This window comes from Primulina huaijiensis, chromosome 16 (assembly GCF_012295235.1).
Source record: "Primulina huaijiensis isolate GDHJ02 chromosome 16, ASM1229523v2, whole genome shotgun sequence".
In the NCBI taxonomy this organism is placed as follows: Eukaryota; Viridiplantae; Streptophyta; class Magnoliopsida; order Lamiales; family Gesneriaceae; genus Primulina; species Primulina huaijiensis.
In genome coordinates, this window is record NC_133321.1 from 15,049,932 (window position 1) to 15,069,510 (window position 19,579).

At 32.8% G+C, this 19,579-nt stretch overlaps 2 protein-coding genes across 3 annotated transcripts; both read right to left on the minus strand.

Annotated features, from left to right (window-relative positions):
• Positions 1-3,335: 3,335 nt before the first annotated feature.
• On the minus strand, positions 3,336-4,716 carry LOC140961701 (protein SOB FIVE-LIKE 5-like). The gene is made up of 4 exons (XM_073420363.1): positions 4,083-4,716; positions 3,920-3,973; positions 3,735-3,795; positions 3,336-3,646 (listed from the first exon to the last, which is right to left on the minus strand). The coding sequence occupies exons 1-4, from the start codon at positions 4,500-4,502 to the stop codon at positions 3,618-3,620; spliced, it is 564 nt and encodes a 187-aa protein (XP_073276464.1). The 5' UTR covers positions 4,503-4,716; the 3' UTR covers positions 3,336-3,617.
• A 10,056-nt stretch (positions 4,717-14,772) lies between these two features.
• LOC140960740 (uncharacterized) lies at positions 14,773-18,225 on the minus strand. Of its 2 annotated transcripts, XM_073418991.1 has the most exons (3): positions 17,242-18,225; positions 16,768-17,070; positions 14,773-15,310 (listed from the first exon to the last, which is right to left on the minus strand). In XM_073418991.1, exons 1-3 carry the CDS (start codon positions 18,032-18,034, stop codon positions 15,291-15,293), a joined length of 1,116 nt encoding a protein of 371 aa, XP_073275092.1. In that variant the 5' UTR covers positions 18,035-18,225; the 3' UTR covers positions 14,773-15,290. The 2 variants fall into 2 exon arrangements, with proteins under 2 accessions (XP_073275092.1, XP_073275091.1); XM_073418990.1 differs by having other exon boundaries at positions 16,768-18,225.
• Positions 18,226-19,579: the final 1,354 nt, after the last annotated feature.

Here is a 19,579-nt window from a genome sequence, read left to right on the forward strand (position 1 = left end):
ATTCAATTATTGATGCACAAAAAAGCAGGGTAAATAATAATTGAAGGCAATCACGAGGAGGAAACTCTTTGTGTATTTTATTAACATAAGATGACAAATATTTCTATCAACATGGGACAAACGTTTGACTTCGTACAAAGAAATCAATAAAATAATACATTAATTAATCCACAAATGCAAACAAATATACATCAATTTTATAAGAATAATATTTTATTTGTAAAAAAATATTATTTTTTTTATGTGAAATCATTATTTGTATTGTAAATATAGACATGATTGACTCATTTTGTGAATAAAAATCTGTGCAACTGTCTTATAAAATCGTGAACTTTTGCGTGTGTACTTTTATATATAGTAATATGTAAAAACATATTTCCTTCCTAACTTCTATGCACATGAATCCATTGTAAATAATTAATTAGAAAATTACACACGCAAAAGCCTACTATTTAATGTATTAAGTCTTTGCTCCTATCTGAAAATTGATGAAATTATGGTATAAATTTTTTTATTTCTTAATAAATCAATCTTAAAAAATAATAAAAACATTTTATTTTATTTGGTGAAAAATATTATTTAAGTTTTTCGTCCGCAATTATTAGAGTGGCACTCATGGAGTGAGAGCTTGTTAGGACTAAGGACACACAGCTGGGATCTCTTGTCCTTTTCCTAAAATCTCTGTCATTTTCCAAGATATGGGCTTCAAATTCTGAGGATTTCAACTCCTTCGTCACAGTTTTGGAATGATTCAATCCAAACTAACTCAATAATTCCATGAAATTATAAATATGGTGAATACTTTTTAGTCTGTAGCTGTCACAAGTGGTGATCTCTCTCGATCGCAAACAAATTATGTTATAAGTCTTGGAAATTTGAATAAAAATTATATCTCAGGATTGTGAGAGTGCTTTTTGGCTCTCCACATTCTTGAGTTGGTTATGGCTCATTATTGTGGAGTGTCTTTTGACTTTCCACATTTTTGAGTTAGTTGAAGAGTTTTGACTCTTCATATTCTTGAGTTAATTGCATGACTCTTGGTGTGCATTTTGGGGCTTATAAATAGTGAGGTTCATTTCCTCATTTCAAGTACATGAAAATATTTTCTCTTTCAAGTATTCTCTTGCATTTCATATTGTTAGCTTTTCATTTGGCCTCCGTTAAATCTCGGTGATAAAGTAAATTTACGTTTTCAGTTGGCCGTAGTAGTGTCTCGTGCTAAGTCACTGCTGGTTGTTCCGTTGTATCCGGGGAAACAGACGTCCAAGACGATCCTCGAAGCACATACAGGAGGGGACGAATCTGTTTTAAGGAAACTGTACATGCTACAGACCTCGGTTTGATTTTGTTTTCTTTTACACGATAGTCATACTGTAAACATTACACTTGTTTCGGTTATTGATTTATCTCTACAAGTTCGTTTCTACGCTATTGTTGTTAGCAATTTTTCTAACAATATGTACAATGAAAGTTACACGTCGTGTTACACATTACGTTTGAAATTACAAGATTGACTCAAATACTTTTTAATTGAAAAAAGTTTTCTAAAAATGCAGTTGGGTTAATTTTATCATTTCAAAGATAATGTGTAACGTAAGATGTAACTGTCGTCGTCCTTAAATCTCCACTCTAGGGTCGAGTAAATCTTTATATAATTGGAATCGAGAATTTCCAAGTTTTAATCATATTTGAAACATAGCAATTACCAAATTTATAGCAAATGAGTACACCTCAATTAGTTGTAAGCTAGGCTGGCAATGCTCGTAGTAGGAAGGCTTGGTTAGCCCACTCATTTTCATTTATTAATTAATTAATTAATTAATCTTGGGTTTCCTCAGTCATTTTCTGTGGTATGTGTCCACAAATTTCTGCAAATATATTTATCCTCATTTTCAATAGTTGTTAAGATATTTAATTATCTAGAAAATAACAACATGCTCGTCCACATAGGGTTAATACGAGAGTTATAAATGATTTTGTGAAGTAATAGTGAAATCTCGAGATTGTTAAAAACTCTATCAAGACAACGATATCTATTAACTTCACGTGTTTTCAAATCTTGATTATATACAAACCCTTTTGATTGTACGTATGTGTGATCGAAATTTGAGAACACAAATGGGGTTTTCAATAATTTCATCATTTTACGGGGTAAGGTATGCATTTAACTCAATAATTAATGGGATTTTCTTGCAATTTAAGTATATTATTTTTAAAAAATTAAAAAAAAATATGCTCTAAAAACAATTTTCTACTATAATTAGAAAAAAAAAATTGATATGTCTTTGTGACAACATAAAAAAACAAAATCAACAAAATCAAGTTGAGTCAAACACACAATTTTCTTAAAAAGAGATTTTCACCGTCATATGTATTCAAGAGTCAAAACACATGGTTGGTTGCTCAGTTGGGTGATTACTCTTGTTACATACAATAATTGTTTCTACTAAAAGAAATAACTGATAGAACGGTGTTTATACTCTATTATAGTTTAAAAAATTTGAATTGCAATATTATCATTAATTATAGTTCAAGTAAAGCACTGGTCTATACATGGACAAAGTTTTACATTGAATTGTGTGTCCAACAATCTTAGTTTTGTCTGATGAGTAGGAGTGTTTAAACTTCGAATAAAATCGAAAATCCAAATTGAAAAAACCGAACATTGAATCGAACCGAAAATCAAATTTTATAATTCAGATATAAATGTTAAAACCGAAATTTATTTGGTTCAATTTCGGATTATATATGTCAAAATCGAACCGACCGAAAAAACAGAAATTTCATTAAATTAATAATTTTATTTTTATTATATATTTTTTTGAGATAATATCAGTGAGTGAAGATGAATTATTTTGAATAATATTTAGTTGATTGTTATTTATGTAATTCATTTATACTTTATATTTAAATGTTTTACTAAAAAATTATGTAAAAAATAACATATTATATTTTACAATATATTTATCTTATTAATGTAAATAATTGTATCAAAACCGAAATAACCAACCGAAATAACCGAACCACTTCGGCAGAAAACTGAACCGAACCGAAGAAAAAATGGTTTGAAGATTAATATATATTTATAAAATCGAAAACCGAAAAAATCGAAATAAAAAACCGAAAACCGAACCGACTGATGAATCCCGATGAGTTTTAAACACAAACCTCAATTGCATCATTCCAATTACAATTCGCAATTTTCCAATGTCTATGAATTCGTGCTAATTTCATTGATAGCAACGAAGTTATTGATAATGAGACTAGTTTTTCCAGAACGATATCAAGATAAATGAAACAATTCCAATTCTTGTGTGTGAGACAGCTAATGCAGAAAACGAAACTTCAAAAGAACATTTGATTTATTACATTTTTTCCCATTTTTTAAAAATCTTTTTTACATTTATGATCTCAGGCTTGTTCCCTTCTACATGGACAGGAACAAATAACAGGTAGGAAAGATTAAAGAAATCAAAAAAAAGAAGAAAAAGAGATGCAAACAATGATTTTGTAAAAGATCAACTGCCATTTTCCTTTTGCTTCCAGAACCTCATGCATTTCTTGCTCAGCAATTTGCAGAAGAATTAGGCAGAAATTATATTCCCTTCTGATCTTTCTTACTGCCTTTTTCTTCCAAGAAAACTGCCTGAAAAGGTAATATTTCATTCATTTTCTCGATGAAAATGTTGAATTAACTAACAGCTAGCAAAAATGGGCTGAAGAAAATTACTCACCAGATTTCCCTTTTGTGGAAGATTTGAGGAATCCTAATTGCTTCTTTGGTGTAGATTCGCTCTGAACATTTAGAAATTGACGCCATAAATGATATGAAAATAAAAGTATATGTAAATTATCTAGATTTTCTTGGCAATACTTGGATCAGTCCAGCTATAATAAGATGGTAGAAAAAATCTGTTACCTCAAAATTTGCAGCAGAAAAGACCTGTGAAAAGCCAGAAGAAGCTACATTGTCCTGAAATTCAATTGAAAGATACTAAATCAATGAAAATTTCAAAAGGGTCAAACAATAATATAAAACAATACCTTTTTTTCCCCATTTACTTTAATTTTCTTGAATTTACCTGGGGAAAATGAAAGACTGGTGAGCTAGCAGTATCAGCAAGACAAAAATTTTGTTGCCTTTGGGAATTTCTCGTCTCTTTTGTTTTGATTTTCTGCTTACTTTTCTTCTTATTAGCATCTTCCGAAACCGAAGATGCATAGCCACGGAAGAACTGATTCTCACCACCACGGGCCGTGGCGGTAGCGGCGTAGTTGTCGTATTCTTGAAAACGTGGGGGAGGGCCGGATGATGCATCTGACACCATGGAAAGATCTTCATCATCTTCTTGATCTTCGTAGGCATAAGAATCTGCGGCGTTTTCTTTACAGTTCTTGGCGAAATCCCTGGTGAATCGATCCGTGGAATTGGATGTTTGATCCAAGTACATGGTCCAACCGGATTCGCATTCGCTGCTGCATTCAGAGGTTGATATATTCATAATGATCGGTTAGATAATTGGTTTTGAATTCTTGTTTTGAAGAGATTGAAGGGGGAGATTGTGAGGTGAGACGAGTGATGGATGATATATATGAGCTGTGTTTTTGTTCTTGTTTTGTATGTATATATAAGAAGACAGAAGAAGAGGAAGAGAAGAATGATGATATATTGAGACCAAATGAATCACACTGAAATCCTATACTATTTCTGTCCTTGGCTCTATCCATTTGCCCTAATATTGTATATCTATTTCGAGAAGAATCAAACTTGCCAGTTGTCTTGGTCATGGGTGGGGTGGGGTGGGGGTGGGGGGCATTGACATTTGATGATGGTGAATATATATGGATCAGTAACTTGAGACAAAGTTAAATTTTAGTAGGGGGTGGGGGTTGGGAGTCGGGGGTGGTGGAGGCAATGGTGACCACATGAAATATGAAATGGGATATTGAATGAAGATTCTTGTTTACAATCTTAATTACTTATCAGAAAATTTATGAGATATGGTTTACATGGGACGACAAAATAGCGGAATTGAAATAAATATCTAACACAGACAAAATAGTGGAATTGAAATAAATATCTAACACAAAATCATATAAGATGGTTTCACGGATCAATTTTGTGATATGTGTATTTTATTTGGGTCATCCATGAAAAAATATTACTTCTTATATATTTTATTGTAAATACAGACAAGACTGATCCGTCTCACGAATAAAAATTTGTTAGAATGTCTCATTAAAGACCTATTAAATAGCTAACATGGTTAGATATCACTTTCAAAAAAATTACCACCATTTGTTCAGAGTTACTTTCTGCAATATCCCGACGAAAGAGCTGTTTATCATATCAAGGTCAAATTTGAAACTTTTCGGGGAAAAAATAATTTTCGTACAAATTTAAAAATTTCTTATTTTCAAAACGATGACCATCCCTACTCAATTCTCGTTGAGTTCGCCCTCCAACCATCGTCAAACAGTTCACGGACTGATCTGAGTTTTAAGTTCGAGCTCGATTGGAAATCAATCTTATGACTATCAAATTCTTTGAGTTGAGATATTAAAGAAAATGAGAAAAAAATTTATTTTGAAAATTTTCAGATTATAATAAAATAAGCTGTCAAGGCAGGTCATACATTAAAAGAAAAAGAACTATGTATGTAATTTTCAGAGATTTTATCTAACCGATGTGAGACAAGTCGACAACTAACGTCCATCTACATTTGAGCTTGGTCACGGCACTAGCACGAATCAAAGTTCAAACAGTAGCTCGATTGGTACGAGATTAACTCGAGCAGAGTTGAAAGTAAGATACAGTCGATTCTTACAAGTTACTCAAAAATAGTTTGACTCACACTGAATTACCAAATATGTGTCGATTACTATTTTTTCTTCCATTTAAATTCCTTGTTTGATTGATGTTTCGATCTGACTGTAAAATATTCCATTTCAATATGCCAAAAGACAATACGATTTTGCTATGCCTAGTATCATTAATTAATGTGCGTTTTTGCAAAAAAGAAAGCTTTTTATGCACAATTTTGCCAAAACAAAAATATTCAAGAATCTCAATCAAGAAAAAACAGCAAATCTTGCTGCTGGTCAGCTTCACACCCACCAATATTTTTTTTACATAAATTGCGTAGCTTGTCTCCGAATTTTGCAACCTAATTAATCGTCTGATTCTTGTGCCATTAATTAGACACTAAAATTACCTTTGTCCCTAACCTTTTGACTATATTCAGTACTCAATTACAGAGAGTGAAACCAAAAACAAAAGGGAGCTTAATTGGTCTTCTTTAATCATCAGAATGCAACAATATTTTGTCTAGTTAATTTTCATGACTTGAAACGTATTGCCGTGCCGCCCCACTTGTGAATGTAGTGATATAAATCTCTCTATAATTCACATGTTTTAAACCATGTACTAACACAATCATTATATTTTTATCCTTCTCCCTAATAATCGTGACAGTTTGTAAGTTATTGTAATCAAACAAGTGAACTTGACAGTAATAATATAAAATTGTGAGCCCAATGCAAGCAAATTAGTATCATTAAAAGCTACTACTTGTGACAATGACTAGCCTGACACCAAGATCCCAAGAGTAACACGACGTCTCAGACTCGCCGAGAAAGTATTGTAATGATCCGACACCACTCATCCGCGATCATTACTCATAAGACTTCTCCAGCCGAGACACTGGAGCTACTAGCTCAATTGGTACCAGGATTGCTTTGCCAATTAGACCTTTATGTCCAGGAAGTCTTGGGTTCGAATACTGGGAAGGTAAAAGTTCAAGTGCCTGGGTTGGAGAAGTCCTATGAGTAATGATCGCGGGTGAGTGGTGTCAGGTCATTACAAGTATTGTCAAGAAAAATCTAACTCGTGATTATTAGTCAAACACATATTTACTCCACAAATTCGAACGCTATAAATGTGGCTGAATCGAAAACACAAAAGGAGGTATAATCAATATAATCATATTTCAAAACACATTCAATATTTTGTCTCGATCAAGATGTATTGTAGATCCCCTTATTTCCATGAAGGATTTACAATTGATGATGTCAAAATTGAGTTAATGCAAGATTGGCCCATTGTGTGGGAGAGAATGGCAAAAATATGCAGAAGCCAGCTTAGACTCAAGGGTACATATTATTCTTGGCCCATCATGTGCTTCTCTTAACATGCACACATGGGTGATGATGGATGCACCATAGTACTAATCATGCACCACACCTCCATCCCCCATCTCCATGTACACACTACGTCCGTCCGAGTTCCGACCCAAAAACCACCTTATTTCTGAGATCATATTCTCTCATGTTAATGTTTAAGGATACGAAAGTCGAAAATCGACGAGTTGATCTGAGCTCGAGTATATAAGCCTTCAATTGTTTCTTACCCATCAAGAATTGCATTCCATATCAAATGTGAATTTAATTAGGTCCCGCCCCCATATACCTTTCTTTTTCGAAAAATTATAATTTATTTTATAATATTATATATCAATTTGCCAGCTTGAAAACAAGAAAAATCATGTGTAGCATGTATGCGTTGATATTTTTAAGAATGAGGTTGGTTACCTAGGACCATCAAATCATGCATATTCCCTTAGCTTAACTCCTAGTTCTTTAAACCTGTCGATGATTGATAATTTGGTCCGATCAGACCCCGACACTGCTGGATAAACGAGTACGAAAACAACATTAATGACTCCGAATTCTTTTTTAATTAGTTACTTGAGTTCATGCTTGAGCATTTGTGGGAAAATTAAGGATGGTCGATCACAACATCAATTTATGATTTTATCAAATAATCAATTATAAATATTCCGCAATACTATGTCAGTTTTGTGAGTCGTATTTGAATTGATTTATACTGACTTTTGTAAGAAACATAGATATACGCGCGGCATGGAGTAGTTATTAGTGACGTATATGGCATTTATTGATAATGAAATGTGCGTATGAAGCATGTTATTTAGTATATGACAGACCGTGTCATGTTTCGAAAAATTCTGATTTGGTCGATGATACAGACATGATATAGGTTTAAATCTAGAGACGACGTACTCAATGTTGGTTTCGAAGAGTTGATTAAAATGGCACCTAGCTAGGGGTGTGGTTGCGAGTCAGCTGGTTCCGAACCCTATTTTCAAATGCACATGCCCTTTGCTGCCTTCTTTATTGCATGCATTGCCCATGGACGTGGATCCATCACTTGTGTTACTAGTCCAAGTTCACCTGTGTCTACTTGTCCTGTTGGATACATGACTAGGGAAAGTCAAAATCAAACACGACTCACCAACTCGACACGGTTTAACACGAAAAAAATCAGGTTTGGCCGGGGTTGGGGTTTTCGGGTTTGGGTCAGATTGGGTTGGACCCGATAGCTGACCTGAAAAAAAATGATCGGGTTAGGTTAGGTTGGGTTCGGGTTGACCCGAGTTGACCGGAAATTTTAAATTTTTTTAAAAAAATTATATATAATTAATAAATATTGCTTACATTTTTATACATTGTATGTCTGAAAAAATATTTATTGTATATTTATATCATACATTTTCATAATTTATTATTTATTTTTTAAACAATTGTTTAATTGATTTAGTAAATATATTTTATTTTTCTACAATAGACTTTCGAATTTAAATCATATATATGATGGAGATTTTGTTATTATGTGTTTAAATTAAAATATTGTTACTATTATTTTTTCTGAATTCTATTTAATTTTTTTTAAAAAAAAATTAAAAAATTCAAAATCGGGTTAATCGGGTTGATCTGTTGATTCGAGTTTAAGTTCGAGTTGAGAGTTTTCGGGTTAGCTCGGGTTCGGATTGAGCAATTTTTTAATAGTACTATTGTTCAACCCGACCTAACACACCCGAATTGACACCCCTAGATACATCACTTGTTTATCATATGGTCGATTTTTTATATAAGTAATTTTATTTAAAAAATTGAAAATTTAAAAATTTTCTTATTTTTAGTAAGCTTTTTATATTTTTTGCATAAATTTAATGTTTTATTTTTTAAAAAAAAAAAGAAGAAGGAGAAGGTATTTTGGAGAATATAAAAATACACGAAGACACTATTTTGTCTTTATTAAGGCTCAAATATCCCAAATTTAATTATACATATAGAAGGTTTGTTGGAATCCCACTTAATTATTTTAAATTAAATAAAATTTCATATTCACTTCCTATCATCAATTTAAAACTTTTACCATAGATTTCAAATATAACTAAAACAAGATTGATTTGAAATGCAATTATTTGTCAAATCAAATTCATCCTCCATCAAAATCAAATACATACTTTCGATCATAAAAAGTTCATCCAAACAAATCAAACAGTCACGATTTCAAATATCTCGACCAAAACACACAAATCCTCTCACGATCATAGAAGTTTTTATCTGCAAGAAGTTTATAACCAACAAATAATCTCGAACTATCAAACAAGAACATAAGACGTGGTAGAATATGTCCTTATGTGACTCAAATTATATCGTAGAGACATCTTATCTAATTACACATCCTTCGCATTTAATTAGGAATCCTAGATCAAGAAAACATGTAATGTCGAGTCAGTCATCAAATTTGTAGCTTGCCTTAAACTTAGATTCCACCATTTATATCTACAAAAAAATATCTAATTTTCATCTTGGATTCAATCAACAAAAAAACGAAGTAGAAGTAGAAGCAGAAGCAAAAGCTCGAAAAGTCAAATTTTTCGGATAATGGTTATCGTATTTGATTTTTTTTTTAAAAAAAAATAAACCCTAACATCATTTTATGATTCTTCCAAAAGATTTTTGTATATCAAAACATACTTAATTTATATAAAATATGATGAATACATTGATAATTAATAATAATTATAATTAATAAACATATTACAAGTCACGTAACATGGATTAATATCTACTACAAACAAAGGGTGTGGATTCCAATGGAGGAGGGTTGGTTCAATAATGCAAAGGCATCTGAACAATAAATGTAAGAGTGGACCTAACACATTTCTCCACAGATTAAGAGGACTATCGTTCTCCGAGTGACAGCCTATTTGTTTCCACACACACTATACAGTTTTGATTTTTGGATCTTTAACTAAATTCAAATTTCATATACTTTTCACCACGGATCAAGTGTTAAGTTTTTGTGTGAAAAAACCGTCGTAGTTGTTTAGTGAGATGTGATAATATGTATATTAAACAACATGGATGACCATCACTACAAAAAAACGGATGGAACAGCGACGGTTTTTGATAAACCGTTGCTAATACAGCGACGGTTTTTGATAAACCGTCGCTATATTAGCGACGGGTTTTGACCAACCGTTGCTCATGTAGCGACGGTTTTTATACACCGATGCTATAATAGCGACGGTTTTTCATAAACCCGTCGTCTACTAAAGTAAGCGACGGTTTTATTACACCGTCGCTATTTTGTGCGACGGGTTATACACCCGTCGCCATGTGCGACGGTATAATAAAAAACCGTCGCATTATTTTGCGACGGTTTATTTAATCCGTCGCACTAGGCGACGGTTTTTGTTGCCCGTGGCCAATAGCGACAGTTGGGGTAAGATCGGCGACGGTTTGTCAAAAACTGTCGCTAATGGCGACGAGTTTTTCGACTACCGTCGCTATAATTCTTTATATACCGAAGTTCAGGAAAAAATTTCAGCGATTTTCGCCTATTCGGATTTTTTACTTTTTAGCAGAACTCTATCAATATTTTCGCATTTTCTGTTTTTTTTACTTGTACTAACATTTTTTTGTATCAATTAAGCGACGGTTTTTCGAACACCGTCGCTTAGTATAGCGACGGTTATGTAAAACCGTCGCTTAATATTAGCGACGGTTTGTATTTTACCCGTCGCAAAATTAGCGACAGTGTTGTTCAGAAAAACCGTTGCTACAGACCACGGTTTTTGAGAAAACGTCGCTGCAAAATAGCGACGCGGTCTCCTGTTACGGTTTTTCAAACCGTCGTTAGAACCGTCGTTTAACCCTTTTTTTTTGTAGTGCATATTATTGTAATACAATAATTGTCCTTATTAAGAGACCAACTAAACCGTGACGTTTGAGCTGTTGTATGGTTTAAAATATTTCAGTTGCATCATATTGTACCACCTTATATAAATTTTGATAAAGCGACAAGTGTTTTGTCTTACAATTGATATCAGAATTAAGGTCACATGTTTGATTCGCGTGATTGGAAGGGGTACAATTATTGGACATATGATTGTTGGAGAAGAGATAGATCGAACCGTGAGGTTTGAGCTTTTGTACTGTTGAAAATATTATGATTAGTATTGTTATCACTATTATATATAATTTTTGGTAAAACGGAATGTGCTCAGTCCTACACATATAATATATAGTTTCGATTATTGTAGAACTCGAGCCAAACTCCGAATGAAACAGAGATATGAAAACAATCAATTCTCTGTCATTCGAACCAAACGATCTCCTAAAGATTATACTTTTCTATAGGTTGTGTATATTCGATCGACGGTGATTGAACCATGATGATGTCAATTTCAAAGTGACAAAGCATATTTGTAACGTAGCTCATTCCATCTTTTAAAATTTGTGTACTGGACTCCATCTTTCTTCGCCCATAAGGTGCAACGTTGCTTAAAATCTTTAGGATTCTTGTACAACTATTGCAACTAACGATTAAATCTCTATACACGTACATCTTTCTTCTTTTACTATTTTTACTTTNTCTGTGTGTGTGTGTGTGATAATTGTTATTTTGAACTCTTTTTTGTGTTGCATACATTCCATTTGACGGGAAAATTTTAGGATAGGGATGGATGGTGTGTTTTACTCTTTTTCCCATAAAAATAAAACTTAAATTTAAACCCCAAAATATAAAACTCTGCTCAAACTCGACTTAGATCGAAAACAAACATAAAACTCTGTCCCAAACTCGACATAGATAGAAAACTCTATCCAAATCCCAAAGCATAAAATTTTATCCAAACTCGACGAGATAGAAAACTCTAACCAAAACTCCACTCAAACCTCAAAATGTAAAACTCCAACTTAAACTCGACACAGATAGAAATTATATCCAAGCTACAAACTCCAAAATATAAAACTTCACCTTAAACTCTACTCAAATAAAAAACTTGTCCAAAACTTAATCAAAACCTTAAACCTAACAACACCACCCAAAACTAAATCCAAAACACAACTCGAACTCCATCTATTTCAAAATTCAACCTGAAACTTCAACAAAACTGGATCCATTTCAAAATTCCACTTGAAACTCCACCCAAACTCAAGTCATTTCAAAACTCCATGAAAGAAAAAAAAAAAAAAAAAAAACTCGACCCAAATTAACCTAAAACTCGACCCAAGAGTTCTTTTGTGTTTTTTATATATTTTTTTTTTTTTACATATATACATAGAATTAAAAATTGATCAATTGGCTTAGTGGTATGAATTGTTCTTGTAAAAATGTGTTCGATTTCAAGACATCTCAATTGATACCAAATTTTTGTTTTATTTTTAAACATATAAATCATTCAATAAAGACTAAATTACCTTATGTCCAAAATTAAGAAGTACAACTCCTATTTACCAAATTACAAACTAAAATAATCANACTTTCTAGAATTTTGTGAGCTATATATAGGCTACAAGTCCTAGCGGATCCATTGATTCTAATTATGTGTGGCTCGAGATCTCTAATTCGAGTGAATACATTTGATTTAATTTGAGAAAATGATTTAAGTTTGAATTCAAATAACATCTCAGGTCAGGTTGTGTTTAAACAAATAAATTTGAAATTTATCAATTTCAATTATAATTTTATTGTTTACAATGAAACAATTGATCAAATCTTAAATCCACGTATTACTTATTTCCAAATTAGTATAGAACAAAATAAAATGAATTTCAAATGACATTATTATTTGTTGAACTTGAAATTCATCATAACTAACATGAAATACAATATAAACACGTGATGAGTGAATTTGAGGTTTATTGTCTTACTTATCTAAACAACAAAATTTTATTTCAAATTCATCAATCCAAACACAACCTCGTATTGTATGTATTTGAAATCAATCATAAATATCGAATTTACGGATTAAGTAACACGAGATGAATTCGAAATCTTTCTTTAAAAAGAATTACATAATTAAACAACTAAGATATAATTAAGATAATGAATTAAAAATCTTTCAATATCACAATTTAAATTTGGCTCTTAAAGAACTCTATCTACCAGACAACTTGCATATCAGAATCATGGAGAATTTAGAAGCTTAAACATTTAGAAAAATATTAAATGTAATTTAAATTTTCTTTATTTTGAAATTATGTATTGGAAAATGTCACGTGGACCAGCATTAAAAGTTTTTACCCCACACGTGTCCCCCCCCCCCCACACGTGTGCTGTTCCCTCCATGTGCTTCCGATTTTTTGTACCTTTCCTTCTCTTTCAATTTTCATTATCTGCCCACATTGCTAAATGCCAAAACAAATTATTATTTGATTTTTATATTTCTACATTTTCTAATTTAAAAAAAAATTAAATAATTATTTAATAAATATTGAATCCTAAGCTGGGATGATATCAGATTAACTTAACTTAACCAAAAATAGAAAGCATTTATTGTAGCAATTATTTGGGATACACAAAATATATTTTATTATCACAAAAAACTTATGTGAGATAGTCTCACAGATTAATTTTATAAAACAGATCTTCAACTCGAACAAATTCATAAAAAAATATTATTTTTAATACTAAGAATATTATTTTTCTCTTTAAATATGGACCATGTTGAGGGTATCACGGGAATAAATATGTGAGACTGTCTCATAAAAAATCTACTAATTTATTATATACAGGCTTAACTAGATAATATCACATATTTTAAAATATATTTCATGAAATTTAAAAATTATTTATTTAATTCCTATAAATTATTTGTACGTGAATTATCCATAAATGAAGGGATTGCAAATCTTTCATGAATATTAAAACAATCGAGGATTAGGATAGTTAAGGACAGTAAGTCAATGATTCTGTTCACAAATTAAAAACAAAATCAGCCCTATATTTTATATAATTGGACAAGTGTTTGCAGGCCATGCGTGGGAACAATCAAAGAAAGTGTATTAAGAAATACTATTTGTCCCAATAAATGAACAAAACAAAGCAGATGCACGATCCCTTGGCTTCTTATTCAGACAAATGCTTACAAATAACAGCTCAGCCAATGTCTCCATAAAAAGCCATTTATTGTGTTTTCGATATATAATACACACACACAATATATATTAGTGTGTGTGTGTGTATATATATGTGGACAAAATGTATGCTGCAAATTATTGGTTACATATTCTATTACGACGGTAATTTTGTTCGAAATCAATACATTAAATTGCATATCAACTCGCATTATTTTCATACTTTTGCGAAATTTTATATATATATATATATATATATATATATATGTGTGTGTGAGCACGGTTGGGAATACAACTAAAATCTCACGTTGAAAGATCATGAATTAATAAGAGGTTATGCTCAAATTAGACAAATATCATATCTTTGTAAAGATATCTGACTTTCATGCCATAACAAACACAAAGTTATGTCGCACTTAGATGAAGAGATAACTGAATTTCAAATTCTTCCTCAAATTAAATTCACTCGTATAAGTGATGTCTTAAATAATAAACCATGTTCATTTTATTAAAAGATTAAAGTAGACTAGAGGTCCATTTCGTCGTTTCTTTTTTGGGCCATGTTTGCATGAATTAATTCAATTTCAGACCAACCAACCACAAGGCCCAAACTACGAACTATTGATAAAAAAAAATTCATAAAAACAAAACCGAAGTAACCAAAATGATCAAAATACCCGAATTGACAAAATGGGAACATATATTTTTGTCCCTCTATTTGATTGGAAGAATAAAAATGAATCAAATATCAACTAAGGAAGTTGCGAACCCAGTGCCACCCCATTGCAAGACGCAAGTTACACTCGAGACACTAGAAGAAACAAGAAGTCTTAGTGACTGTTCTGAAAAAGTACGAATCATGGGATGTATCAGCAAACTTCAAGATATCGTTCCAAGGATCGATTGCCACTTAAACATGCAAAGAAATCAAATTGTAGCGAGAACTAAACAAAGTCATGGTTACCAGTCAAGAAAGTACGTTGAAGGTTTGGTCTTTCAATTATAGACATGATGATAAATTCTTTTTCAGAAAGCTTTACTGTTGCAAGATTCAGCTACTATTCATCTGGCGAAGCTCCTGAAAGAGGAACCAAGAAAACAACTGAATAATTATGTTAGAAAAAATGGTGATTCATAAGCTCGTGTATACTGTCATTTTGTTTCGTAGCTCGACCATACACAGAGATGTGTTGCCAGCTAATCTGCAGATTACTAGTACCACAAACATTGTTGCTAGCTTCCTTAATAAGATTGGATATCTTTTGAATACATTTTACATTTCACATACAAGCAACACAATGTGGTTTCTCGAAAATGTCAGCATGAAGAGGGCCACAGTATAGGGCTATCTCAACATTAGCATTTTAATACTACGAAATCTCTTGTCTGTATCATGACTTGCCGAAACGGCTTTCCTTTCTGCACCTAGGGCAAAGGGAAGCTTTTCAATTGATGATTTAGTCACTCAACAATTTTACATGTTATCTATATAGTTGTGTGTGTGTGTGTGTGTGTGTGTGTGTGTGTGTTGAGTTTCTTCCAATACATGTGTGCAACAGATTAAACCACGATGGTGCATGAAAGAATAGAAAGAAAAGTAGAACTAGTAAAATTTCTAAGACGATCTTAAGTACCTAAGACAACCTCTCTACAAAGATATTCAAGTGTCAATGGGCTTCGTCATCAAATTTAACCCACTGCTGAGTTGTAATGCACTAATGCTGATGGCTTCTTCCCCAAATACCTCGACTCCATACACCAAAGACTTGCAACATTAAAAAACCAATATGATCCTTCAAATGAAAACTCTAAGACTTTAGCTTCTATGCCTTCTAACTTGAGGTATTGTTGAAGCATAGGCTTTTGAACAGTTATCTACATACAAATATTATTCCCTCATATATAGAGCCTTTTAGCAATCCTTAACAACCTGCCAAGGTCTCTAAGCAACATAAATGATCTATTATGTGTTGGTGAAAATAACGCTAGGGAATATATGTCCATTTATACTTTTTCAAAATAAATTGAACCGAAAAGGTTCATGATTTCATGGAAATGTGCAAAATTAGCTTGCATCCTTTCCCATTTGGCCGTGTGAATTTCCTCCCACGGCCATGTGGAGGTGTGCATGGGTGCGGTGTCTCGTCACACCATTTTCCTTCATGAATATTAATAAATTTCTCACTCACCCTAATTGAAAATCGAGAAATAATTTCACTGCAAATATCTATCCGCGAGATAGATTCCGTTCGTTATGCAACTTGTTGGGATTATATATTGAATCTAAATGGACGCACAACCCATTTTTCCAACATTATAAAAATGGATTTCCAGCCATTGCTAAACCATCAATCTATTGACGAGCTCAAGAAACATGGTACTGACCACAACTAAGCTTACCAAAGAAGCACTTCAATGCATGTTAAAAGGACTAATAATATCTATTAACCAACCTTGATAAGATAACATCACAAGAATAGTGCAAACATATACAGCAAAATTTAAGATTAGCATTTTAAGCAGAGAGATCGTTACCCATGGAACAAGCTTCGCCACCAACAGCACCTGACCGCTCCTTTTTTACCCACACCATACCGCATTTACTCTGCTTCATATTCCAGTCTACTTTAAGTCTTCCAGACTTCACATGCCGGCTGTTGCCACCAAACTTCCTCTCCACTTTTGATCCCATGTAAGGTCCTTTCCTATCATCAATAGTGAGATTCTCGAATTTTTGTCTCAAATTCCCCCTCCTATACCCATATCCCCTAAATCCATCATTCCTATCCTTCTCTGCTAGTACTGTGTCCTCCACTTTGTTCTCAAGCACCAATGTATCTGCGGCCAGCACCTCCCCATTAACACTATTATGTTTAACATCATTCCTCCCTGTGCCCTTCATACGGTCTCTCTCATTGCCAATCTCTGAAATTTCATCCTTGGACTTTAGTTCCACTTCATTAAGCTTCAATCCACTCATTTCAGCTCCACTCTGTTTAAAATTATTACCATGATGCCTTCTCCGCCCCCGCGTTCTACCATTTCCTTTCCTATCAATTTGAAGAACTTCATCCTCCATCTTCTTTCCCAAAGAATTGTTGTCCTTCAACTCTTTCAGTTTAACTCCATGCTCTTTGCCACAGAAACCTTCATCCCAATGATCATTCTCCTCACTTCGAAAACCACCACTAAATCCATCTCTTCTCACATCCAGCGCCGTTGAAATCTGTGAACTTCCCTCCCTCGCGCGATTTTTTGGCAACACCTCAATCATACCTACGTTCACTCTTTTCCCAATCCCTTGAGTTCCACTGCTTTCCCCACACGGAAACCCCGCGATCCCCACCTTCTCTTTGTTTTTGAGAATAATCTCCACTCCTTTAGACCCATTTTTCTTTTCAACAAGATCAAGCCCCTCTTTAGGCCTAGGATTCCGCATTTTCTCTGTATCTATATCTCCATTTTTCTTCTTCCCATATTTTTTATTTTTGCTATGGTAGTTCCTCTTGTTCATTATTCTGCTATCTCCAGACCAGCCCATCTTCTCCTTCCCCTTTTCTCTCTCTTCGATAAAATCCATCTCTCCGCCAACTTTTCCCACTCCTTCGATAAAATCCATCTCTCCATGCGGCTGATTTTTACAATCTTTTTCAAAATTTTGGGTTTCCTGAAGCACCTCTTGTTCCTGTTTCTCTTTCAGCTTCTCCTCCTCCTGTTTCTGGAGCCATCGCTCTCGGAGCATGCCGATCGTAACGTAGTCTGGTGGAAGCGAGAAATACTTCTTCCTCTCCTGTTCATCCATGACGAAAATCTCGGCCAAATGCAGCTATTTCAGAAATCAAATCAAAGGAGAAGTTCTCTCGCTAGGGTTTCCCCAGTGAAGAATTGATTCACATATAAACCAGAAAATTCACCGGAAAATCTTCGTTGGCGTAAGTGAAATTTGTTGCGGAGAGCTGCAATATCTGAATGCAGATGACATTTGTAGTAAGTACTCTCGGAATTTTCACAAATTACCAATTTATTATTATTTTTTGAACATATTAAAATATTATAATTTAATTTACAATGCAAAAACTTGTGTGAGACGGTCTCATGGGTCGTATTTTGTTAGACGAATCTCTTATTTGGGTCATATATGAAAAAATATTAACTTGTGTGGGACGGTCTCGTGTCGTATTTTGTGAGACGTATATCTTATTTGGTTATCCATGAAAAAAAATTACTTTTTATGCTAAAAATATTACTTTTTATTCTGAATATCGGTAGGGTTGACTCGTCTCACAGATAAATATTCATGAGACCGTGAGACCTATTCTTAATACAATGGCAAGATTTTTGAAATAATTAGGACAAATCAACAACTATTTATGTCTTTAAAAGTTTATGCAGTGAAATTCACTCGACAGATTCAAAGATACGTTTATTAAATGTCAAAGATACGAGAATATGACTTCGTGGAAATTGACGATGAGGATGAAAGATATATATCGACAAATCAATATATAACGACTTTATAATGATATAAGATTTTAATAATGTGTAGAACTCGAGTAAAATGTTAGTTAGAACAAAATATATAATCGATAGACAATGTAATATATGTTTATAGGAATACAAATGGAGAGTATTGATGATTGAATCACATAAATGTGTATGTATACGCCAAAAATATATGACATGTATATATTTATATATAAGTTTAAAATTTAAAATTAAAGGGACTTAATAACGAGGTAATAGTGTATATTATATATAGGATCAAAGTATGGAAGTGTATGCTTCGAAATTTCAGTCTTGAAATTGGAAATTTTTTTAAATTGCTTTATATATAAAATAACGTCTTCGAAATTCACACCCTAAGTTTAAATTAGAAGCAAGTATAGAATGTGAAAAGGGCCGGACCTGAGTGGATTGCCAAGAGGCCCCCTCCTCAAGCCCAACTCTCCAAGTCCAAAATTTTAACTTATTTGTATTTAAGTTAAATATAAGCCATTTATATAAAAGGCCCAAACATGTGTGTTCCTTTTTTAAAAAATCTCTAAAATATTACATGGGACATTGAACCAAAAATAGGGGTGATTACGGTGCGGTTTTATGGTTTTTTTTAAAAAAAAATTCAAACTGAATTGCCATATGCGGTCGGTTAGTATTTTGAAAAAATAATCGCAGTTTTACATGAAAAATTAGCCTTACGATTTTGAGCGGTTGCTGTCGGTTTACGATTTTTTTAATGAAAAATATGAGAACATATATTCTAATTTATTTGAAAACAACAACAATATAAAATATAGCTCAAAGCATATAAAGATCAAAATAGATAAAACAATAATCAAGATTCAAAACT